General features: G+C 48.4%; 1 protein-coding gene across 12 annotated transcripts in view; it reads left to right on the forward strand.

Moving 5' to 3' along the window:
* Window positions 1–25906, forward strand: part of Hip1 (huntingtin interacting protein 1) — a 134500-nt gene that overhangs the window by 100415 nt on the left and 8179 nt on the right. For 10 of the 12 annotated variants that reach the window (XM_063271032.1, XM_063271033.1, NM_001415756.1 and 7 more), the window contains 19 exons: window positions 4223–4298; window positions 4376–4516; window positions 5649–5746; window positions 6722–6794; window positions 8050–8233; window positions 8930–9018; window positions 9891–10007; window positions 11199–11300; window positions 11506–11649; window positions 12387–12525; window positions 13458–13544; window positions 13881–13988; window positions 14069–14205; window positions 16237–16347; window positions 17929–17987; window positions 18200–18293; window positions 20611–20711; window positions 22019–22124; window positions 24524–24647. In XM_063271032.1, the coding sequence (XP_063127102.1) occupies window positions 4223–4298; window positions 4376–4516; window positions 5649–5746; window positions 6722–6794; window positions 8050–8233; window positions 8930–9018; window positions 9891–10007; window positions 11199–11300; window positions 11506–11649; window positions 12387–12525; window positions 13458–13544; window positions 13881–13988; window positions 14069–14205; window positions 16237–16347; window positions 17929–17987; window positions 18200–18293; window positions 20611–20711; window positions 22019–22124; window positions 24524–24647 (2090 nt within the window). Of the gene's footprint in view, window positions 1–2732; window positions 3415–4222; window positions 4299–4375; window positions 4517–5648; window positions 5747–6721; window positions 6795–8049; window positions 8234–8929; window positions 9019–9890; window positions 10008–11198; window positions 11301–11505; window positions 11650–12386; window positions 12526–13457; window positions 13545–13880; window positions 13989–14068; window positions 14206–16236; window positions 16348–17928; window positions 17988–18199; window positions 18294–20610; window positions 20712–22018; window positions 22125–24523; window positions 24648–25906 lie in introns of those variants that run through there. The other 2 variants (XM_063271035.1, NM_001100475.1) reach the window with 2 other exon arrangements.

A 25906-nucleotide genomic window follows, 5' to 3' on the forward strand; every position in this document is an offset into this window, starting at 1 on the left:
GCACGTCCTATGATGAATGACTTACTAAATCCTGGGAGACAGGCCCTGAGGCTGGTTTCCTGGAATGTGAAATTCCAGTAGCTTGCAAAAGCACTAAGTTCTATTACTGTTGGCACCAACCCAGAGAGCTGGGACGTGTGGTCATCTCATTTAATTCCTTCCACTTCCTACCCCCCCCCGTACCCCCCAGCTTATGAAAGCGTCTTCTGTGAGCAGCTGCTTCATTTTCTCTTCCACGCAGAGGCGAATGTTCTGGAAGGTCTCGCTGTCCTGGAGTTCAGGGATAGGTGTAGCAATATTACAGGGACATTTTAGTCTTGGGGTCTGATAGGCTGTGGTGAGACCCTGCCCTAGTTGACGGTTGAACAAACAGAAGGTCTGAAGGTCCACGTTGCAGCCAAAGTCTCCTGGAGCTTCAGCTCCTCCTTTCTGCCGGCTTTCTTGGTCTATGTTTTTACTAAGATTAGAGGCTTGGCAAGGAGGGAAGTGCTTTCTGGGGCTTGGCGTTTGACTCAGTCGCACAGAGCATGTGTGAAGCCCTGGGTTGGAACCTGTGGCCCTGTGGAGTAGCCTGGGAGAGTGAATGGGGAATGGGATAGGGATGAGTAGAAAAAGAAATAGAATACAATAGAGAAGAAAGGAAGGCACAGGAGAATAGAGAACTATGGGATGGAATGTAATGAATAGATTAGAATGTTACTTTTCCAGATGCTATAATAAAATGCATGGCAAGGCAGCCTAAGGGAGTTTGAGGGTGCAGTCATCGTGGTGTGAAAGTACTGGTGTGTTTTAGTTAGGGTTTTGTTGGTATGAAGAGACACCATAACCAAGGCAACTCGTATAAAGGAAATCACTTCATTGGGGCTGGATTACAGTTTCAGAAGTTGAGTCCATTAGCATCCTGGTGGGAAGCATGGCAGTATGGAGTCAGACCGGGTACAGGGGGAGCTGAGAGTTCTCCATCTGGATCCCCAGGTGGCAGGAAGAGGGTGGGAGTCACTGGGCCTAGTGTGAGCTTCTAAGACCTCAAAGCCCTACTCCTAGTGATGCACCTACTCCAACAAGGCCACACCTACTCCAAGGCCACACCCACTCTGACAAAGCCGCACCCACTCTGACAAAGCCACACCCACTCCAAGGCCACGCCTATTCTGACAAAGCCACACCTACTCCAACAAGGCCAGACCCCTAACAGTGCCACTCCTTATGTGCCTAGCCAGTGTCTGCCATAGGGAAGCAGGGGAGAGATGAATGCTCTTTTTTTTTTTTTTTTAAAGATTTATTTTATTTATTATATATAAGTATGCTGTAGCTGTCTTCAGACACACCAGAAGAGGGCATCAGATCCCATTACAGATGGTTGTGAGCCACCATGTGGTTGCTGGGATTTGAACTCAGGACCTCTGGAAGAGCAGTCAGAGCTCTTAACCACTGAGCCATCTCTCCAGCCCCGAGATGAATGCTCTTATTCAGTCACTTTTTTCTTTTTATTGATTACTTAGTTATCTATCTATCTATCTAGTTAGTTAGTTAATTAGTTATTGGGTTTTTTTAGACAGGTTTTCTCTACGTAGCCCTAGCTGTCCTGGAACTTGCTCTATAGCCCAGGTTGGACTCAAACTCGCAGAGATCCGCCTGCCTCTGTTCTGGAGTGCTAAGATTAAAGGCACGCACCATCACCGCCCAGCTTCAATTTCTCTCTCTTTTTTTATTCAGTCCATGATCCCAGCCCATGTGGTGTTACTATCCACATTGAGGGTGGATATTCCCACCTAAGTTAACCCAATCTAGAAACACCATCGCAGGCATGTCCAGATGTTTGTTTCCATGGTAACTCAATCTCATGAAGCTAACCATCAAAATTAACTCTTGTGAACAGGACAGCATAGTACAGGATAGACTCAAAGGCTGGAGAGATGGCTCAGTAGTTAAGAGCATTTGTTGCGGGGCTGGGGATTTAGCTCAGTGGTAGAGCGCTTACCTAGGAAGCGCAAGGCCCTGGGTTCGGTCCCCAGCTCCGAAAAAAAGAACCAAAAAAAAAAAAAAAAAAAAAAAAGAGCATTTGTTGCTGTTGCAGGAGACCCACGTTTAGTTTCGTCTCCTGCATCAGGTGGCTCACAACTTCCTGTAACTCAGCGTCATGCGGATCCATGGCCTCTGGCTCACCTGTCCTCATGTGCACATACCTACACACACGCACATACCTATATATGCACACATACACACACGCACACACATACACGTCTACACACATGCACACACACATACCTACCCACAGGCACATACACCCTCATCCACACACACATCTACACACATCATGCACATACACATATACCTACACACAGGCACACACACTCACACACACATCTACATACATCATGCACACACACATATACCTGCACACAAGCACACACACATACACACACGCATACATACATACACACATACCTATACACACTCACACACACACACACACAAACATACATACATACATACATACACACATACACCTACACACACACTCACACACATACATACATACATACACACACATATACCTACACACAGGCACACACACATACATACACACACGCATATACCTACACACACATATACCTATACACACATACATACATATGTACATACATACATACATACATACATACATACATACACACACATATATCTACACACAGGCACGCGCGCGCGCGCACACACACACACACACACACACACACACACACACACACACTGGATCCTGGAGGCAGTGGGTAGGTTTCTGTGAGTTTGACGCCAACCTGGTCTGCAGAGTGAGTTGGAACCAGCCAGAGCTACACCATAAGACTCTGTCTCAAAAACAAAAAAGAGAAACAGAGGAATAGAATAGAACTAAACTGAGGTATGTAGGCTAGAAGAAGAATATTAATCTCTGCCTGGCTCTATTTATCCAGGGTTACGGCTTGGTACGGGCAGGCCATGCCTCTGTCTCGAGGGTTTGAGTGGCTCCCTGATGCCTGGAACCTGGCTGACTACTTGGAGTTTCTGTTCTAACCTGGTGATGAGTAGTTCAGGAGCGACAGAGGGCTCCACATTAGTCAGTAAACTTCCCTCCCTGTGGCTCGCTGCCTCTCAAATTTGGAGAAAAATCACCTCCCTTTAATTTCCTCTAAATGAACTCTTCCACAGAAGAGAAATCTGCCAAGAGCAGTGTGATATTTCACAACTGTGAGGAAATGAGTTTGGGGATTTGGGCTTGTCATTGTGATGAAATGCCTCCCAAAAGTGACTTAGGGCAGCAAGGGTTTACTGTGGCTCACAGTCTGAGGAGGTCACAGTCCATCACAATGGGGAAGGTGTGGTGGCAGGAGCTTGGGCCAGTCGGTCGTGTTGCAACTGCAGTCAGGAAGCACATGTGTATGTAGACCAGAGGACAACTTGAGGGAATCAGTTTTCTCCTTCCACTTTGTGGGCCCACCCTGTGGAAATGCCCTCATAGACACACCCAGAAGAGTGTCCCCATGGTGACTCCAAACCCCATCAAGTTTTCTTTAAGATTGGCCATCTCTGAGACTGTCGAGTCTTCGACAAGTTACTATTTTCTCACCACTGGTGGCTGAGAATTCACTATAAAAGACTGCAGTTGGTGCCAGCATGGTGGCGCAAGCCACTGATCTCAGCACTCCGCAGAGGCAGGCGGGTCTCTGAGTTCAAGGCCAGCCTGGTCTACAGAGAAAGTTCTAGGAGAAGGAACCCTATTTCAAAAAACAAAACAGAACAAACTAATAAGACTTCAATCTGTTACATCATTTTTGAGATTTTTATTTTCATTTATATATGTGGGTGGTGTGCGGGGGGGGGGGAGAGAGAGAGAGAGAGAGAGAGAGAGAGAGAGAGAGAGAGAGAGAGATGGGGGAGGGTTGTGTGTGCCATAGGAGCGCGCATGTGAGGTCAGAGGGCAGCTTCATGGAGCCAATTCTATCTTTCCACTTTATGTGGGTCCCAGGATCAAACTCAAGTCCCCAGGCTTGCTCCATGACATGACAGAATGCCTTTACCTTACCCACTGAGCCATCCCCCTGCCTCTGTAGTATCATAATCGAATTCTGGCATTACGGAGGCGAAACCACCAACAGTTTGGGCCTTTAAGGTGACAGAGGGTGGGGATACTAAGGAGGTACAGCCAGCCATATTCAGCACCCCTGAATTCCTTCTACACTCCCAGGTTGAAAGATCTGTTTCAGCGCTCCAGCAACCTTCAGTACTTCAAGCGGCTCATTCAGATCCCCCAGTTGCCTGAGGTAAGTGTGCCCATTGGCTGTGCATGGCCTCCGCAAGGCCGCTGAGCGTCCTTTAAAGTCTCCTCTCGCTTCTCCAGAATCCACCCAACTTCCTACGAGCCTCGGCCCTGTCCGAGCACATCAGTCCTGTGGTGGTGATCCCGGCTGAGGTGTCGTCTCCAGACAGTGAGCCCGTCCTGGAGAAGGATGACCTCATGGACATGGATGCCTCCCAGCAGGTAGAGACCCCGTGCGACAGGAACTTGGCCCTTCCGGAACAGACAAAAGGATAGCAGCGGCTCCTAGATTAGATGTGTATCTGCTCAGATTAGGTCTGCTCAACTTTATTATTTGGAAATGGTGTTTCACTATGTTGTCCCTGCTGGTCTCAAACTCCTGGGCTCTGGAAATCCTCCTGCCTCTCCTCTAAGATGGGTGCAGCTACTTGGGCATGCCCCAGTGCCTAGCTGGATTCGTCTTTCTCATAACCAAGCAGGAGCTTAGACTGAGCCCCCTGCATTTGGGCTCCTGGAATGTTCTTAGCTAGGTCTCGGTCAAATCAACATAGCGATTCTTGGTACCAGTGTGGTCATTCATGCTGCAAATCACAGACGTTGGGAGGTGGAAGCAGAAGAGGAGTTCAAGGCCAGCTTCAGCCACGTAACAAGCACATAGTGAGACCCTGTCTCAGAAATACCAAGGGCTAGAGGCTCTTGCAGGGGACCTGGTTTTGATTCCCAGCATCCACAAATGAGCTCACGACCATCTTTTTTTTCCTGTGTGTTTATTTTTTGTTTTGTTTTTGGAGAAGGGTTTCTCTGTGTAGCCTTAGCTATCTTGAAACTCACTCTGTAGACCAGGCTAACCTCAAACTCACAGAGATCTGCCTGCCTCTGCCTCCTAAGGGCTGGGATTAAAGGCATGTGCCACCACCAACTGACTTCACAACCATCTTTGATTCTGGTCCTAGAAGAGCCCACACACGTCCTCTTTTGACCTCCGTGAACACCAGGCACAACACTGCATGCAGACAAAACACTCATACGTATAAACATAAGTAAATCTTTTAAAATGTTTTATTTCATAACAAGGAAAGAAAAACAGGAAGAAATGAACCAAGCAAGGCAGCATACACTTGAATTCCAGTATTCAGGAGGTCAAAGCAAGTGGGTATTTCTATGAGGTTGAGGACAGTTTGGTCCATATAGCGAGTTCCAGGCCAGCCAGAGCTAAGTAGGGTAAAGTAAACTGTGGAGTATAAAGTAAAGTAATAAATTGTGTGCACCTCCCCTGCACCTCCCCATTGCCCATAGAACTTTCTAGGTCTCTGACTTGTGCTTCCCCCTTCCCCCACCCCACCGATCCCTGCAGAGTTTGTTTGACAACAAGTTTGATGACATCTTCGGCAGCTCGTTGAGCAGTGACCCCTTCAATTTCAACAATCAAAATGGCGTGAACAAGGATGAGAAGTGAGTCCAGGCTGGGTGGAAGCACGTGGTCGAGAAATGAAGTTAAGCTGCCCCAAGAGGAAGGAATTCTGTGTGTGTGTGTGTGTGTGTGTGTGTGTGTGTTCTCTTTTAAACCCCTTTAAATTGTTCTGGAATGGAGTTGCTGCACACATCTGTGCCATTAGTGTCTAAACGGGAGGAGAAGTCAGTTCTCTCCTTCTACCGCATGGGTTCCAGGGATCTGAGGAAGATTGTTAGGCTCAATGACAAACATCTTTATCTTCTGAGCCATCACTCCAGCCCTGTTTTTCTGTGAGTTAAGAAATAATGACAGAGGGGCTGGAGCGATGGCTCAGTGGTTAAGAGCACTGACTGCTCTTCCAGAGGTCCTGAGTTCAATTCCCAGCAACCACATGGTGGCTCACAACCATCTGTAATGAGAACTGATGCCCACTTCTGGTGTGTCTGAAGTATACTCATATACATAAAATAAATAAATAAATCTTAAAAAAAAAAAAAAAGGAAATAATGACAGAAACAAAAGTCCATGTTGTGGTCAATAGAGATGCAATTTTTTTTTCTCCCCAAATATTTTCCGTCACCAGTCAGTTGAATGCACAGGTACAGAGCTGCAGAGGAGAAAAGCTGACGGTAAAATTTATACTGCAAAAAATTACTATTATTATTCATGGGTCTCGAGATGTGGCTTCATTAGTAGCATGTCTGTTTGGCATGGGGGATACCCCAGGACTAAATAAAGCAGGTAGGTACAGTAGCACATGTTTATAATTCTAGAACCCCAGAGGAAGGGAGAAAGGGTAGTGTAGGGGGTGGGGAATAGAAACAATCTTCCTCCAATGAGTATCTTTTACCAAGAAAAGTTTGTTTTTGTTTTCTTAAGAGAATGGTCCCAATTAACACCAGCTTTGACCTCCAGTCTCCCGACTTACATGGAGGAAAAACATAGTAACACCAAGCCTGTATTTCTTTCCTCAGGGACCACTTGATTGAACGCCTCTACAGAGAGATCAGTGGACTGACAGGACAGCTGGACAACGTGAAGATTGAGGTGACTCTAGGATCCTTCTGTGCTTGGGTTTCAACAACATGTGGCACATGGCATTATTGTGGTCTCATATTGTGTGGACCCCATGCTAAGACGGGCTGATTAATAGACGTGCTGTCGGGGTTGGGGATTTAGCTCAGTGGAAGAGCGCTTGCCTAGGAAGCGCAAGGCCCTGGGTTCGGTCCCCAGCTCCGGAAAAAAAAAAAAAAAAAATAGACGTGCTGTCTTAGTCAGGGTTTCTATTCCTGCACAAACATCATGACCAAGAAGCAAGTTGGGGAGGAAAGGGTTTATTCAGCTTACACTTCCACATGGCTGTTTCATCACCAACGGAAGTCAGGACTGGAACTCACGCAGGTCAGGAAGCAGGAGCTGATGCAGAGGCCGTGGAGGGATGTTTCTTACTGGCTTGCTTCCCCTGGCTTGCTCAGCTTGCTCTCTTATAGAACCCAAGACCACCAGCCCAGGGACGGCACCATCCACAATGGACTGGGCCCTCCCCCCTTGACCACTAGTTGAGAAAATGCCTTACGGCTGGGTCTCCTGAAGGCATTTCCACAACTGAGGCTCCTTTTCTATGATAACTCCAGCTTGTGTCACCTTTACACAAACCAGCCAGTACCTATGCCTTGCTGGGTGTGGCGGTGCCCGCCTTTAATCCCAGCACCGGGAGGCAAAAGCAGGTGGATTTCCGAGTTTGAGGACAGCCTGGTCTACAAAGTGAGTTCCAGGACAGCCAGGATTGTTACACAGAGGAAAACCTGCCGCTCCAAACAAAACCACCACCACCAACAAAATAGAGAGATTTCACAGTCAATGAGTTTGGTCATCTCAAGGTCTCACTTAGAATTTGTTGTCATAACCTGTGACTTTAGGATGGCAGTTAAGCTTGGGTAACAGGGTCCCCATGAACCACGACTATGGCTTGGCCATCCGTAATGACAAAGACCACTTCTTTAGAAAGTTTGGTTTAGGAGCTGGAGTTGTAGCTCAGTGATAGTTCACTTGCCTAAATCTTGTCAGAGGGGCTGAGAGTGTTGCAGAACGCCTGCCTAGAATCCCCCAGTGAAGGGGATGGGGCTTCACGTGACTCTGGTCACGTGAGCAAGACCCTAGGCTCCCGCCCAGAGCACCAAAGCAACAACAGTTTTCTGTCTGAGGTTGATTGAATCTGTGGGTCAGGAAATGTGACAATTCAGAGATCAACCCATGGGGCAAGCCTGGCAAGAGCATGCTCCTCACCACGAGTTCCTGACAGAGCCAGCGGGCCATGCTGCAGCTGAAGGGTCGCGTGAGTGAGCTGGAAGCAGAGCTGGCCGAGCAGCAGCACCTGGGACGGCAGGCTACGGATGACTGCGAGTTCCTGCGCACGGAGCTGGATGAACTGAAGAGGCAGCGAGAGGACACTGAGAAGGCGCAGCGCAGCCTGACTGAGATAGAAAGTGAGGGGGCGGGGCTGGGACTGAGGGTGTGGGCAAGCAGCAAGGCAGATCACCCCTTCTTCGTGGAAGTAAAGGCGGGGTGCTGACTCTTGTCCTCAGAGGTAGAAACAGGCTTGGTGGCACTGCTGGGCTCAGTGATAGCTTGAGTCCCTATCCTGGAGGAGGGAATTTCTAGGAGAGGAAGCTGCACCACCACTTAAGGGGGCGGGGCTGGGGGAGGGAGGGTGTAAGGGGGAGGGGCGGGGGCGCCAAGTATGAAGCCTAAAGCCCTGATGATATGGATGCTGTGTTTGTAGGCATCGGTCTGCAGAGGAATTTGAATCAGGGGAATGTTTGCTTAGAGAAGGAAGACAACCTTTTATGTCCCATGTAGTGGTGTTTACGCGTAACCTCAGAACTCGGGAAGCTAAGGCAGGAGATTACCATAATGCAAGTTTGGGTTATATAGCAAAACCTTGTTTCCAGAAAAACCCCAATTAGTGACTTAGATAACCTCGAGCAGAGTGTGGTGGTATGCGCCTGTAGTCCCAGCGTACAGGATCAGAGGTTCAAGGTCATGTTGGCTACGTAACCTGAGCCACCAGAGACCATAGCTTAAAAAAAAAGATGAATATCTTTAGCGCCGCTATCTTACGGAGGGAGGATGGGGGCTGTCCCAGCCAGGGGAGAGGCCTCACCTTGATCTTTCCAATGTAGAAAAGGCCCAGGCCAATGAACAGCGGTATAGCAAGTTAAAAGAGAAGTACAGTGAACTGGTGCAGAACCATGCTGATCTGCTGCGGAAGGTAGGCACTGAGGCCCCTTCTAGGCCTCCCATATACTCCACATTACAGGAGAAACAGTGCAAGCCTGGGCGGGGCAGGGGGGTCTCCAAGCTGCCCTTATGTATGTGTGCAGTCGTCCGTCCTCCATATGTCTGTATGCTTGTGTATGTGCATGTGCATGCAGTTGCTTGAGGAGGCCAGTAGAGGGCATCAGACCTCTGAAGCTGAAGTTCGAGGCAAATTGTGAGCCTAGCGTGGGTCCTGGGAACCCGACTTGGTTCCTTTGAAAGAGTAGCACATGCTCTTAACCACTGAGCCATCTCTCCAGCCCCACACTCTAAGCCCAGCTTTTTAAGACTTCTTGAGTTCTTAGAATTCCCTTAGAATTACCCTTCATTTGAGCTAGGCATAGTAGGACAACCTAAGAAGGTGGAGGCAAGATACTGTCTCAAAAAATAGATAGCCAGGTGTAGTGGCACGTGACTTTAAACCCAACACTGGCGACCAGGCGGGACTAAATAGTCAGATCCTATCTCAAAAAATAAACAAGTAGGCGTACTAGCCCACACCTGAATCCCCAAATTTAGGAAGCAGAGGCAAGAGGATTGCTGTGAGTCTGAGGCTAGCCTGTGTTACATAGTGAATTCTAAGCCAACCTGGACAAATACTATACCAGACAACCCTCCCCTTACCCCCTCAGTGTATTTTTGCAAACGCCTGTAAGTGTAATGTCTATCTGAGGGTCATAGCTTGATTCTGGCTTCCTTCTGAGTAGGAAAATACTTCTCCCGTATCTGCCTCCTTCTTACTCACAGTCTAGATCATGTTGTTAGAAGGAAGATGGGCTTTGAGCCTGAGTGATGTCAGCTAAAGACACTCTCCTCCTCTTTCAGAATGCAGAGGTGACCAAGCAGGTGTCTGTGGCCCGGCAAGCCCAGGTGGATTTGGAAAGAGAGAAAAAAGAACTAGCGGATTCCTTTGCACGTGTAAGCGAGCAGACCCAGCGGAAGGTAAGCAGGAACGGCACTCAGGGATGTAGAAGGGAGGCGTGCGTGCGTGCGTGCGTGCGTGCGTGCGTGCGTGCGTGCGTGCGTGCGTGCGTGCGTGTGTATTTGTGCCTGCAACATCATGCGTGTTGAAGTGGGTTTAGATTTAGTTTCTCTTCTGGTGCCATGCAGGTCTGGGGGACCAGATCCTCCAGCTCAGCCCCAAAGCTCCTGTGAACAGGCTTGGAGGCAGATGCAGCCCAAGGGCTTCTTCATACGCTCTATGGGTAGTTTTCAGGGGGCCGATGCTGGGGGCTGAGCATGTCGCTCAGCTGGTAGAGTTCTTATCTAGCAGGCTCACCTAGGAGGTCCTGGGGCCCATCTGTGTTGCCACACAGGAGCCAGGCATGGTAATGCAAATCTGCAATCCTAGCACTTGGGAGGTGGAGGCAAGAGGAACAGAGGCTCAGGGTCATCCTTGGCTATATAGCAAATTCAAGGTCAGCCTGGGCTACTTGAAACCCTGTCTCAAGGAAGGTTGGGGGGACCGGGCAAAGGAAAAGGGGGCCAGGCAGTAGTGGTGCAAGCCTTTTTGAACCCAGGCAGAGGCAAGTGGATCTCTGAATTTGAGGCCAGCCTAGTCTGCAGAGTTCTAGGACAGCCAGGGCTACACAGAGAAACCCTGCCTCAAAAAAAAAAAAAAGGAAAGGAAAGGAAAGAAGGAAAGATATATATATATGTATATGTATATATATATATAATCAATTATTATTACATTTTTATCAGTAATATTGTTGACATTAATAGTATCAATTGTGATCTAATATGTCATTCATTAATAATAATATGTAATATAGGGAACGATATAATTAATGTTTCAATATTAATTTATTATATTAAAATTATCGATCCTAATTAATATTGGTATTAATTGCCTTTATTAATTATTACTACAGTGGTAATCAGTTATTAGTAGTAAGTATGCGTTAGTCCTGAATTCTTATTAACGGCTAGTAAACTAACCTTCAAAAGTTACTACTGGGAAAGCAAAGCAAAACTGTTGGTGAGGACTGGGATATCAGCTTCCCGCAACCTGCCTGTTACCCACATACCTCTATAGACCTACGTGTAGTCCCGGTCAATATCGTGGAAAATGCATGCGTGTTCCTTCTTGTGAGTCCCCATTTCATGGCGCTTCTATTTTGCCTGTTTCAGACTCAAGAGCAACAGGATGTTCTAGAGACCCTGAAGCACGAACTGGCCACCAGCAGGCAAGAGCTGCAGGTCCTCCATGGCAACCTGGAAACCTCTGCCCAGGTGAGCCCCTCCCCTGAGCCCCTCCCCCCAGACCCCTGGCCCCTCCCCCGAGCCCTCCGGCCCCAGCTGTGATGCACACATGTATAATCATGTAGACACATATTACTACCTCCTGCCAGGAGCCAGGGCCTGGGCCTGGAGTCCCAGGGAGAGGACTGTTTAATTGCCTCAGTTTCTCCCTGTTTCCACATGGTGACCTCTCCAGTCTGAGGCGAAATGGCTAACGCAGATCGCGGAGCTGGAGAAGGAACAAGGCAGTTTGGCGACAGCCGCCGCTCAAAGAGAGGAAGAGTTCTCAGCCCTCCGAGACCAACTGGAAAGCACCCAGCTCAAACTGGCTGGTGCCCAGGCAAGTGACATATAGCCACTGGGGACACTATGGAGGCCAGAAATGTGCTATGAAGGGTTCGAAGGCATCTGGCCTGATTGCCAAGGTCTCCCGTGGACACAGTTTCTAAAGCCAAACGCCTCTATTCTGTAGATGAAGAGAAGTGGTGGGCTGGGTACCTCAGTGGGCAGAGCACTTGTCCAGCACGCACAAGGCCCCGAGTGCAGCCTCCAGACCACATCGACTGAATCTCCTGGCACACAGCTGTGATCCCCAACTCAGGAAATAGAGACAAGGGGAATCAGGAGTTCCAGCTATCCTCAGCTCTCTAATACTGAGTTCGAGGCCCGCCTAAGATCCATGAGTCCCTGACTAATAAAATAAATAAAATAACTTGGGGCCTGGAGAGACAGCTCAGTGGCTTAGTGCTGTGACATGTTGGGTTCTAATTATCTCTAGAAACACCCTCACAGACACAGCCAGAGTCTGCTTCATTAATCTGGGCTTATCTTAATCAAGAGGACCAAGTTAGCAATCCTCAGGAAGTAATTTGACTTCCCTGGTCGTGGAAGTGGGGGACTGGCCCATCCGAGATTGAACGTCTGTGGATGGAGGAGGTTGGGTATTGGTTTCTGCATGGAAGTGACCAGCATTGTCCCCCAATGAGAGGCTGGGAATCCATGTGGTCCCAGGTATATACTGCTTCGGGCTCATTGTGGTGTACCTGGCTGACGCTCACCTCCTTGGGTTTTTCCCAGGATTCCATGTGTCAGCAGATAAAGGACCAGAGGAGAATCCTCTTGGCAGGGGCCAGGAAGGCTGCGGAGCTCGAGATACAGGAGGCCCTGGGCCAGCTTGAAGAGCCTGCCCTCCTCATCAGCTGTGCAGGAGCCACAGGTAGACTCCCGGCTGCCCACCTGCTGGGCCCAGCTGCCCTGCACTTCCGGTTGGTGTCAAGTCCCCAGAAATTGTGACTTAAGGGGCACTGTGGCTCACAGTTTCAGAAAGTTCCAGTCCTCAGTGACGAGGAAGGCATGGAAGAACAGCTCCGTGTACTGAGCGGAGAGAGCGGAAAGCAAGACAGGAAATAGGCAGGGAGAACAGACTCCCAAGATCTAACCCCCGGGGACCTGTTTCCTTAATACGCTCTGCCTCCAACATGGCCATAGCCTCCCAGATTTTGTGAGTTCCGGGACAGGCAGAACTGTATCGTGAGACCGTGTCTTAATAACGATAATAATAATAATAATAATAATAATAATAATAATAATAATGACATGATGACCTTGTAAGAGACACTTAAGAGTCAATCCTTGCAGTGTGCTATGGACCCTGAGATAATGTAAGGTGAGGGACAGGGCCAGGGACATGGCCCAGATGTTACAGTGCTTGTGTAGCGTGTTCAAAGCCCTCGATTCGAATCCTAGTACCACATACACTGGCTAGAATAGCACAGGTCTGTTATCCCACCACTTCAGGGAGGGAGGCAGGAAGATCAGAAGTTCAACGCCATCTTTGGCCACGTAGTGAGTTCAAAGCCAACCTGTCAAAAAGAAAGAAGGAACCAAAAGGGATCTACAGATTCAATGCAATCCCCATCCAAAAAAAAAGAAAAAAGAAAGAACGAAAAACAAATAGATAATGGGCGTCTCATCAGAACCAGCACCGCCAGCCACCCTCCTGCCTTCCTTCTCTCCCTCTCTGCTTCCCTCCCATTGTAAGGAAAAGCCTGTGGGGCAGGGCCTCTCCATAGATCAGCCGGCCCACCAGCTGCTTACGGACAGCGAATTGTGTGAACCCTTGATCTGACGTTACCCTGTCTTCCTCAGATCATCTTCTCTCCAAAGTCAACTCCGTTTCCAGCTGCCTCGAGCAACTGGAAAAGAGCCGCAGCCAGTATCTGGCCTGCCCAGAAGGTAAGAGGAACGGGGGACATGGGCTCTGTCAGCAGGGGCAACCAGGCCAGGTTCAAAGATGTACAAAAGGGAGCTGGCGATACGGCTTAGTGGTTAAGAGCACTCGCTAGTAAAGAGGATCAGGGTTCAAGTCCCAGGACCCATCCCGCCTCAGAGTTTACAGCTGCCTGAAACTCCGGTTAAATGGATTTGGCGCCCTCTGCTGGCCCCCAGGGGTATCTGCATTCAGATATCCCCTCACAGACATATATTAAGTAAAATAAAACTAAAAGACCATAAAGGAAAAAAAGCGGCACCCACCGCTAGGCCTGACATTTTACTTCCTGTGCCCTGCAGAGATCAGTGAGCTTCTGCACTCAATAACCCTGCTTGGCCACTTGACCAGTGACACCATCATTCAGGGGACTGCCACCAGCCTCCGGGCCCCACCAGAGTCAGCCGACTGTGAGTACCAGAGTGGGGGAGGCGCCCCTGAGAGCAAGGAAAACAGACGTCGATTAAACATCTGTCTCTCCTGTCTCCAGCTCTGACGGAGGCCTGTAGGCAGTATGGCAGAGAAACTCTGGCCTATCTGTCCTCCCTAGAGGAAGAGGGGGCCATGGAAAAAGCTGACACCACAGCCATAGCGAACTGCCTCGGCAAGATCAAGACCATTGGCGAGGTATTGTTAGCGATGTGACTTGCTTTTTGTTGTGTGGCTGTCTCATGTAGCCCAGGCTAGCCTCAAATTCTCTTTGAAGCTAAGGATGACCCTGAACTTTCCTTCTTGCCTCTGTCCGTATTCTGCATGCTGGGTTTCAGGCCTATACCCTGTTCATGTGGAGGTGGAACCCAGGCTTTATGCATGTTTTATGCAGTCTGCTGAGCCACATCCCCTGCCCTGTTTGGTTTTCTGTTTTTGAGATGGTCTCTTATAGACCAGGCTAGCCTCAAACTTGCCATGTAGCCAAGTCTGAATGACTGATCCTCCTGCATCCACTTCCCACATGCACACATCATCGTGCCTATCCAGAAAGTATTTATATGTGTGTGTCTGTCTGTCTGTTCATCCATCTGTCTATGTGAGTGCGTGTACACATATATATCAGTGTGTATATGTCAATGTGCACATGCATGCCAGAAGAGGGCATCAAATGTCCTCTGTCATGTTCTCTCTTCTGATGCTGGGTCTCTCCCTGCACCAGACACTCAAACTCTCAAGTTTTCTCTGCTAAACTGAAAGCCAGCCACGCCCACAGACCCGCTATCTCTGCCCCACTCAGGCTCTTTATACCGGTGCTGGGATCCAAACTTCAGAACCGATGATTGCGCGGCAAGCCCTCTTACCCAGTGAGCCAGCTCTGGGTCAGCTTATTCCAAGTACAAGTGCTGTTCATTACCTGGGAATCGGTTTATGCTCCCACCCCCAGGCCTTTCTGTGAATCCACCTTGACTCTAGAAAGAGTTAGGACTGAGAGCAACTGACATCCTTGTGTTTTGAGACAGGGTCTCACAAAACTGCCACCTCAACCTCTCTCATGCCAACACACGCGGCAAGTCCCGCCTCAGAAGGACTTGGCAGCCATGTTAGATTCACTGGCCTGGCACAGGCACTGTGCTGTGTCATTGTCTGAAGGGGGAGTAAACAGTTACCTGTCTCTAAGTATGGTTGCTAGCTTGGCAGGTAACACCTGAAACAGACATAGACGCCAGATTGTGAGAGTTCCCACTCTAGGGAGATGGAAACAGTGTTTGCCCCCGCTTCCCTCTAAGGCCCCAATGACAAAGCAAGGTTCTGTTCCCCTGAAGCTCATCCTGGGGAACCAGTGAGTTTATTGTGTTTCCTCACAGAGTAGGTGAGGGGCCACAGACAGCAACCTCACTACAGCGTCTTCACCCAGCGTGGATGATGGCTTCCTCACGGCCACAGCCTTTCTCTCACCCCTCCTTGAGACCCTGAGGATTCTGTGCAGTTGTTGTAGAGAATAATTAATCTCAATCCAGTGCTTCCAACCCTTTAGTTCCCAGATAAAAGACACACGACCTTTATATTTACAGTAAGCCTCAATCACAAGAGCTGGGCAGGTCTCCACCCCCTATGCTGTTATGTCTAATTCCCAGCCAGCAATCCTGTTAGATAATCCACCCATGTTTCATCCTGGCTGTTCTTAACTCCAATTAGCCGACTAATATGGCCGTTATTTTTATCCTTATCCCCATGGCACCTTCTCGTCTCTTTGCCTTTTTTCCTACTTCATGGTTCTTCTCAAACCCCAAGCCCAGGAACCCCAAACCCCGCCTATGTCTCTTCCGCCCAGCTACTGGCTGTGGGCATCTTTAATCTCCAATCAGGGATAACTTGGGGGTCAAGGTCCCATAGCATCACCTGGGTCTAAGTGATGTCACTTCGAGCATCCAAGATTGACATAGCAAAAGACCAACCCTCAACATGCAATTCAGGTAGAGCCTGACCGCTATTCAAAGTGGAAGCCATTTTATTCAAAATGGCTTCAGTTTAGTTCCTTCTCACCATGGTTCTGAGAATATGCCAAGGAGGGATGAACAGGAGGGTTGAACTTTCACATTGTGGAAAGTTCCAGGTGGTATCTATGACAGGCCCTGCCTCCGATGCCTTATAGGCAGTTCCTATGATAGCACCTAGAACAAAAGCAAAGACCAATTGTCCCTTTAACCTCTGTGTCACCGCTCGCAGGAACTGCTGCCCAGGGGCTTGGACATCAAGCAGGAAGAGCTGGGTGACCTGGTGGACAAGGAGATGGCAGCCACTTCAGCTGCCATTGAAGCTGCCACCACCCGGATAGAGGTAAGAGAATTCCATAGGCTTCCCACAGTGACACTTCCGTGGCTTCCCTAGAGCAGTGCTGTGCCCTCAGGAGTGTCTTGGTTTCCCTGTTAAAGAAGCCAGAACTGCCCAGTGTGACGGTGCACGTCTGTGGTCTCAGCTCTTGGGAGGTGAAGGCAGGAGGTTCAGGAATTCCAGGTTGTCCTCAGCTATATAGTAAATTCGAAGCCAGCCTGGGCTACATAGAGAGAGAGAGAGGGAGAAGGAGAGAGGAGGGGAGGGGAGAAGAGAGGAGAAGAGCGAGCACCAGCCAGTTGTGGTGGTGCACACCTTTAATCCCAGCACTTGAGAGACTGGGACAGGTGGATCTCTGAGTTCAAGGCCAGCCTGGTCTAAAGAGTGAGTTCCAGGACAGCCAGGGCTACAACAGAGAAACCCTGTTTCCAAAAAAATTAAAACAAGACAAAACAAACAAACAAAAACAAAAAAAAAAAAAGGAAGGAAGACGAAAAGAATACAAAATCAAAACCTGAGGTCATTGCATCAGAGAGGAGAAGAAAACAAGGTCGTTATGAAGAAAGATATTTGGTGTCAGGTCACCTAACATTCCATTTCCAGGCCAACTAGTAATAATTACATGAATGTGAGTGACATTCACCTGGCTGGGACAGTCACCGGTTCAGTTTCGTTTCTGTTACTGTGATAAAAGCATCTTGACAAAAAGCAACTTAGGAGAGAAGGATTTATTTTTGCTTACAGTTTCAGGGTACTTTCCTGACATCACTGTGGCCAGATCTTGAAGCAGCTTTTCACATCCCATCCGCAGTTGAGAGCAGAGAGCAGCAATGCATACATATTTCTCTTGCCTGCTTGCTTGTGCTCAGCTTGCTTTCTCAACTCTTGCACAGTTCAGGACTCATTGCATAGGGAATGGTGCTACCCACAGTGGGCTGGGTCTTCCCACATCCCTCCCACAGACATGCCCACCAGCCGACACAATGGAGACAGTCTCTCATTCAGACTCACTTGCTGAGTGAATCTAGGTCGTTGAGTTGACAGTTAAAGCTACCCATCGCTGTCAGAATAAATGCTAGGGGGAGCCTCATAGGTCTTAAAGGGTTTCTCAGTAGAAGCTGAACTAGACCGGTGGAAAGGTCTTATATGGCTCCTTTGGTGGAAGGCCCACTTGCTACTCTGAGGTGTGTTTCGTGTACATCAGCCTAAGTACCAAGGTCAGGACTGTTGCTGGCTAGAACGGTCGGCTGCAGCTTGCTGTCTACCATCCCGACAGATGAAAGGTCTGGAATTTTTCTAACTCAAAAGGATAGAGGGGAAAATATCTAGGTTCTGTTTTCTGTGCCAACACAGCTTGTTGGATCCAGACAGTATCAAGACAGAGGTGGTTGTCCAGGTTCATGGTACATTCAGGGACTGTGCTTGTAGGGATGGGGATGTAGCTCAGTGCTTGTACGGATCCCCCAGTGAGGGACTGAGGTTATGGCTTAGCAGAGCACATGCCTAGCATGTAAGAAGCCTAAGCTCAAGTCCCAGTGATCACACACAGAGAAAAGAAAGGAAACCAGCCCTACTTCTTTTTAACAGGAAATTCTCAGTAAGTCCCGAGCAGGAGACACGGGAGTCAAGTTGGAGGTGAACGAGAGGTCAGTGTGAGCCTTGGGGGTCACAGGAGGTAAGCAAGGTGCTGCTTGTAAGCAAGGCCAGCAGGGAGGTGTCACTCACCAGCCTTCTCCAAGGCACCAAGCGGTCCCAACACCTTTCCTGCCCCTCCGTCCTACTCAAGGTTTTCCTGGTTTAGGAAAAGTCGGCCACTTTCTCCTTAGCGTCCGCGTCACCAACCGTCTCTTCTTACTAGGATCCTTGGCTCCTGTACCAGCCTGATGCAAGCTATCAAGGTGCTCGTTGTGGCCTCCAAGGACCTCCAGAAGGAGATAGTGGAAAGCGGCAGGGTAAGCGGGGCTGTGGTGTCAGCCCTTTCTCCCCCCACCTGCGCTGCCATCTGGTTTGCTCTGGGCTCCAACTGTATTCCATCACGGGGGACCTGCCATTTCTAAGGAAACTCACAGACGCTCTGGGAAGATGAGGGTGCCTGGCACTGCCTCTGCAAGTACTAGCCCAGCTCCCGGAGGCCACACAGAGCTGTTGTGGAGAAACCGCTGACTTTGCAAGTCTAGGTCTTCCGGGAACGACTGAGGACTTTGGGAAACTGGGCAGATCAAAGGAATAAACCTGGTAGTGTCGTCCCTCAGACATTCGAGACTGATCCCTATAGATTCCCAGACCTGCAGATGCTTAACCCTTTAATCCAAGTGCTCATAATGCCGAGGCAGATCTCAAATTTGACTTCAGCCAGGAGTGCATAGCTGGTCCTTCTCCCAAAACTCCCTTCATGAGTTGGGGATGTAGCTCAGTTGGTAAAGTCCCTGCCGGACATCTATAAAACCAGGAATTCCATCCCAGACTCTGCATAAAATCATATATTGCCCCCAGCAATGGGAGGCACAGACAAGCATATCTCTGTGAGTTCAAAGCCAGCCTGGTCTATACATACAGACCCCAAGAGCTTTACGGGCTGGAGAAATGGCTCAGTGGTCAAGAGTGCTGGTCTTCTGAGGGACTCGTAGTTTAGTTCCCAGTGCACCCAGCAGGTTCACAACTACCATAGCTTCAGCCCCAGAGGATCTGTGCTCTGTCATCACCGGGCAAAGTTTAAAATGAATCATTTTTTCTTTTTAATTTTATTTATTTATGTTCTAGCCGTTGCCCCCTCCTAGTCTCTTCTCCCAAAAATGAATCTTTTGTAAAGCTGGGGGCTCACTTTAATTCATTACCCCCGTAGCCCTTTGCCTGTTTGCATCTTCACTGTCTTATATCTAAGGGGAGAATTAAGACACTTAGCCCTCGGTAGACATTCTATAAAATTAGCTGTTATTAGCTGGGTACTGGGCCAGCGAGGTGGCTCAGCAGGTGAAGGAGCCTGCCGCTATGCCTGACTAGGTGAGTTTGGTCTCCAGGTCATACATGGTGGAAAGAGAGCCAGATCCTTCCAAGCCCTGCTCTGACCTTCATACATGTACCATGACATGGACACATCCAGCACACATACACAAACAAAATATATAAAGAAATTTGGGGGAGGGGGGCACAGGGGTCCTCGTGCTCCAGAGAGGCACTTAGAGAGCCAGAAATGTTAATCATTGAGGAATATTCCACCTACAAAGCTGGGAGTGGATTTTGTTAATGACCTGGTGACCTTTCTGCTACCTCTGGAGACAGACCTTACCCATACTCTCCAGTGTTATCTCAGACTCCTTCCTGCCTAGACCTTTGCCCATCCTTGAGGAGACGCCACATGTACGTTATGACCTGCTGACCTCTACGCTCAGTCAGAGACCACACTAGACTCTAGGCCTCTTAGCTATAGAACCCACCCTCGGGATCACGTGTACTTTGTAGAAGAGTTTCTATGTAGTCGGACCTTAAGGTTTTCTGTGGCTCTGGAATTGGACTGATCAGACTGGTTGTTGCCTGGAAACCTTTTCCTGAATTATACTGTGTTTTAAACATGCTGGCAGTGAACCACCTGGCTTAGACTCCCTGCAGTCTGATCCAGGCTGACAAAGTCAATCTGCCCTGGGTTTTCATCCCTACCTCTTCAAGTGCTTCACTTCCTGTCTGACACCTGCAGGAACCCCCTCAATAAATGTAATTAAAAAAAAATAATCTAGGTATATTGCTACGTGCTTATAATGCTGGCACTTGGGAGGCTAAGGCAGGCAGACCATGAGTTGGAGGGTAGTTTAAGCTGTGTACTAAGCCCTCTTAAAACCAATACTGTGGGCTGGAGAGATGGCTCGGCGGTTAAGAGCACTGACTGCTCTCCCAGAGGTCCTGAGTTCAAATCCCAGCAACCACATGGTGGCTCACAACCATCTGTAAAGAGATCCGATGCCCTCTTCTGGTGTGTTTGAAGACAGCTACAGTGTACTTATATACTAAATAAATAAATAAATCTTAAAAAAAAAAATACTGGGCTGGAGAGATGGCTCAGCGATTAAGAGCACCCGACTGCTCTTTCAGAGGTCATGAGTTCAATTCCCAGCAACCACATGGTGGCTCACAACCATCTGTAAAGAGATCCGATGCCCTCTTCTGGTGTGTCTGAAGACAGCTACAGTGTACTTATATATATAATAAATAAATAAATCTTTAAAAAAAAATAAAATAAAATAAAAGCTAACGAAACTTATGTTTTTGCTTCTGTAGGGTACCGCATCCCCTAAAGAATTTTACGCCAAGAACTCTCGGTGGACAGAAGGGCTCATATCTGCCTCCAAAGCTGTTGGTTGGGGAGCTACCATCATGGTGTAAGTGTCTCCCCACGTCCCCTTTCCCCATTCCCTTAATCCACCCCAGACAGTTGCTAAGAGATAAAGGATCATTCTCATAGCAGGACAGTGGTAACCGCCTGTAATCCCAGCACTTGGGGGTAGGAGGATAGCATGGTAGAGGCCACCCTGGGCTATCCAGGTCCCTGTGTAATGAATACTAGCAGTATAAAGTATGCTGGGCTACATCAATGGTCGAGCGTCTGCTGAGCTTGTGTCCAACCCCCAACTGTTCCAAAATAAACATTGGTCTTGGGCCGGTCTGTTTTGGTTTTAAGACAGGGTCTCTCATAGCCCTAGAACTAGCCTGGACTTACTACATGACCAGGCTGGCTTTGAAGAGATCCACTAGCCTCTGTCTCCCAAGTTCTGGGATCAAAGGCCATCTAGAAACACATGGTTGGTTTAAATGTGGCTGGCCATGCTTGGTATACGCGAGCAGCTCAACTCAGTCCCTGGCTCCCACATAAAAAGCCATTTGCGATGGCAAGCATTGCTAATCCCAGTGCTGGGGAGGCAGAGGCAGGAGGATGCCTGCAGTTCACTGGCCAGCCAGCCTAGGTCTAATCTGCCAGCTCCAAGTCCCATTAAGAGACAGCATCTCAGCCAGGCATAGTGGCCTGTAATCCCAAGCACTCTGGAGCCAGAGACAGGCGGATCTCTGTGGGTTCGAGGCCATCTGTGTCTGCAGAGTGAGTTCCAGGACAGACAGCAGTGTTACATAGTGAGAACTTGTCTTAAAAAAAAAAAAAAAAAAAAAAAAGATATGGGACAAATCTCAAAAAATAAACCGGAGGCAGGCATGGGGTGGAGGTAGGCTTGGGGTATATACCTTCAATCCTAGCATGTGGAAGACAAAGATAGTTGGTGCTCTGAGCTTGTGGCTATCTAGGTTTATATACTGAGACCCTATCTCATAAAAAAAAAAAAGAAAAAAAGAAAAGAAAAATTTAAATAAATAAGGTAAATTGCACCTGTGGAAAGACATCTGTGTTGGCCCTGCGGCTTCCACAGGCTCTCTCTCTCTCTCTCTCTCCCTCTCTCTCTCTCTCTCTCTCTCTCTCTCTCTCTCACACACACACACACACACATAGCTATTGCACATCCACAAATAAATACAAAAAGGAGTGAGTAGTTCTGGAAGTTTGAAGAGACCCAGGGTCTCCCAGGACAAGATGGGGGGCAGGTTAAGCAGGGGGCCCTCCGCCTGGCCAGGGACTTAGGCTTGGCCATGATGCTTTCTGCTCTCTGTAACTTCATCCTTCTTGTCTCATCTGGGTTCTCAGGGATGCTGCTGACCTTGTGGTCCAAGGCAAAGGGAAGTTCGAGGAGCTGATGGTGTGCTCGCATGAGATTGCCGCTAGCACAGCCCAGCTTGTGGCTGCATCCAAGGTAGGGCCAGCTGGTGCTGGACTTGAGCCGGGAAACTGAGCTGAGGGACAGGTGATATTCCACAGCTCTGCTTGGAGCTGTCCTGAGTAAAAAGTTCTCCCTCTCAGGGCTTTCACAGCACCCTCTTTTAAAAACCTAATGTGTGCCTATAGTGTATAGGCTGCTATAGTCTAAGTCCCTAGAAAAGGTTCTTGAGAAAAGGGACTGGTAAAGAAAAAAAAAGGAGAGTAGAATGGTGGTGGGGCACACATTTAATCCCTGTACTCAGAGATAGAGGCAGAAGACTCTGAGTTCAAGCCCAGCTTAATCCACAGACTGAGTTCCAGGGCAGCTAGGGCTACACAGAGAAACAGTTGAAAAGCCAACTAAACAAAACAGCCTGATATGTGCCAGCAGGGAGCCCCTCCCCCAGCTCATCACATGCATGGCTTGCTGCTCTCATCACTCTTGTCAGTAGATTTCGAGGGTCCCAGGCTTATCAGCTTCCAAGTACCATTCAGGTGGACCAGGTGACATGGACCAGTCATCCCAGCTACTTCGGAAGATGAGGCAGGAGAATTAAAAGTTAAAGGCTAGCCTGGGCTTGAAATGAATTTAAGGCCAATCTGAGCAATCTCACAAGACTTTGGCTCAGAATAAAAATTTTAAACAGGGGCCAGTGAGATGGCTCAGTCAGGAAAAGGGACTTGCTACCAAACCTGATGATCTGAGATTGATCACTGGGACCTACATGGAGAATGAAAGGACTCCAGTTGTTCTCTGACTTCCACATGCACAGCTGCACATAAGCACCACATAAATAATAAAAAGTAATTTAAAATAAAAAGTAATTTAAAAATGCCTGAGGGGACAGTTTAGTGTCAAAGTACTTGCCTTGGGTCTGCTGGTAAGAGGCAGTGGTAGAGCCCCTGCCTAGAATCCCCCAGTGAGGGGCTGGGGGCAAGGCTCAGTGGTAGAGCCCCTGCCTAGAATCCCCCAGTGAGGGGCTGGGGGTGTGGCTCAGTGGTAGAGCCCCTGCCTAGAATCCCCCAGTGAGGGGCTGGGGGCGTGGCTCAGTGGTAGAGCCCCTGCCTAGCAAGTACATGGCTTTGGGTCCCATTCCTGGTATCCAAAATTAAACCAGCATCTATTCACTAGGCATGGTGGTACATGTACTTAATCTCAACACTCAAGAAGAAGAGACAGGCAGATTTCTGTGAGTTCAAATACATCTAGGGCTGCGTGGTTAGACCCTGTTTCAAGAAAAAGGTATCTGGGGGCTGGAGAGATGGCTCAGCAGTTAAGAGCCCTGGTTGCTCTTCCAGAGGACCTGGGTTCAATTCCCAGCACCCACATGGCAGCTTACAACTGTCTTTAACTCCTGGTCTAGGGGATCCTGCACCTCACAAGGACATACATGCAGTCAAACCACCAATGTACATAAAAATAAAAGTAAATAAATATGTTTTATTCTTTTTTTTTTTTTTTTTTTCGGAGCTGGGGACCGAACCCAGGGCCTTGCGCTTCCTAGGTAAGCGCTCTACCACTGAGCTAAATCCCCAGCCCCAATAAATACGTTTTAAAAAGAAAAACAAGGGCTGGAGAGATGACTCAGCGGTTAAGAGCACTGACTGCTTTTCCAGAGGTCCTGAGTTCAATTCCCAGCAACCACATGGTGGCTCACAACCATCTGTAAAGAGATCCGATACCCTCTTCTGGTGTGTCTGAAGACAGCTACAGTGTGCTTATATATAATAAATAAATAAATCTTTAAAAAAAAAAAAGAAAGAAAAAGAAAAACAAAAGGGTATCTATTAGTCCGGCATGTTGGCCCACCCCTTTGATCTCAGCAGTCAGGACACAATGGTGTGTGAACCTCTGTGGGTTTGAGGTCAGTCTGGTCTATAAAGCAAGTTCCAGTCCTGCCAAAGCTGCTACATAGTGAGACCCTGTCCCAAAAAACAAAGTATCCGGTGATGGAACTGCTTAGCCATCTATCAGTCACCTGACTTAGCCCCTGGAATCCATATAACCAATGTCTGCTCCTCCTTTGTCTCTGAACTGAAGCACCAAAGCATTTAATGCTCCTGGGAAGACATTGGTGGGCTCTTTCACCATTGGACCAGAACTTCACCCAGGAATAGTCTTTATTCCTCCCTTATTACTTAGGATCCCAAGGCCTTTGTCTCACACATGGACGAGTTCATGCAGATAACTATGCACGCTAGAGCATAGGGTAACCCAACCTGTATTCCAGGGGTCCTTTTTACTCGAGGTAGGTCCCGGGCCGGTACCATGGGCAACACTGGATTTGAGAGCTGACAACAGATGGTGTTTGCTAAGCACCGTCGGGCCAGCCTTTTGGCCCCGTCTTGCTGCGCCTGATGTCTAGTGAACGTAAATGCCCTTTGTCCTGGCAGGTGAAAGCGAACAAGGGCAGCCTCAATCTGACCCAGCTGCAGCAGGCCTCTCGGGGAGTGAACCAGGCCACGGCCGCTGTGGTGGCCTCAACCATTTCCGGCAAATCTCAAATTGAGGAAACAGGTAGCCTTTCGCACTCTGCATCTCTGATCCATGATCTCAATTAGTTCTGTATTTTTAATTGTTTGTTTGTTGTTTGTTTGTTTTGTTTTTAATGTGTGGTGTGTGCGTGTAAGCATACATGACTTTACTAATGTGTACAGGTCTCTTCTACTTTGATTCTCTCTACACACACACACATACACGTGTGTGTGTGTGTGTGTGTGTGTGTGTGTGTGTGTGTGTGTGTGTGTGTTTGTTTGTTTAAGACAGAACCTCATGGGCTGGAGAGATGATGGCTCAAAGGTTTAGAGACCTGATTGTTCTTCCAGGGGATCTGAGTTCAATTCCCAGTACCCACATGGTGGCTCACAACGATCTGTAATGGGATCTGATGCCCTCTTCTGGTGTGTCTAAGGAGCAATGGTGTACTCATATACATAAAATAAATAATTCTTTAAAAAAAGAAAAAAAAAGATAGGACCTCACTATGTATCCCAGGCTGGCCTTGAACTGAGAGATCTGCTTGCCTCTGCCTTCTGAGTACAGGGATTAATGGTGTGCACCACCTCACCCAGCTGTTTGTAGACATACTCTTAGGCAGGATATAGGCCACTAGGGATGTTTATCAGTCTGCAGAGTGTTTCCCTGGTGTGTGCGAGGTCTGGTTGGTCTTTTGGTCTTCTTATATCCATATCGATCTCCTAAGGCAGATCGCAAAACCATGGTTTTTAATTCCCACAGTGCCAGGCTATTAAGCAGATTTTCCCCCTTACGCTACTTCTCCGAAGTCAGAGAAAAGTCTAGAGGTCTAGTTGTCCCCAGAGACTCAGGCCCTGGCTTCCCATGAATTAGTTCATTTTTTTTCATTATTGTGAGCAGACCAAAGACCTAAAAGCAACTTTTAAAAAGGAAGGATTTGGACTGGTAGATGGCTCAGAGCAAGTCCGATGACCTGAGTTCAGTGCCCGGGTCCCACATGATATATCATAATATATCATATGATATATAAGACTGACTCTCTCTGGCCTCCACTCTCACAGCATGGCACATGCATGTACACGCACATGCTAACAAATGTGTATAAAACAATAACATTAGGGGTTAGAGAAATGGCTTAGCGGTTAAGAGCACTGGCTGCTCTTCCTGAGGACCCGGGTTCAATTCCTGGCACCCACATGGCAGCTCACAACTGTCTCTTAACTCCAGTTCCAGGGGATCTGACACCCTCACATCAGCATACACATGCGGGCAAGACACCAATGTACGTAAAATAAAATTAA

Source organism: Rattus norvegicus, chromosome 12 (assembly GCF_036323735.1).
Source record: "Rattus norvegicus strain BN/NHsdMcwi chromosome 12, GRCr8, whole genome shotgun sequence".
Classification (NCBI taxonomy): Eukaryota; Metazoa; Chordata; class Mammalia; order Rodentia; family Muridae; genus Rattus; species Rattus norvegicus.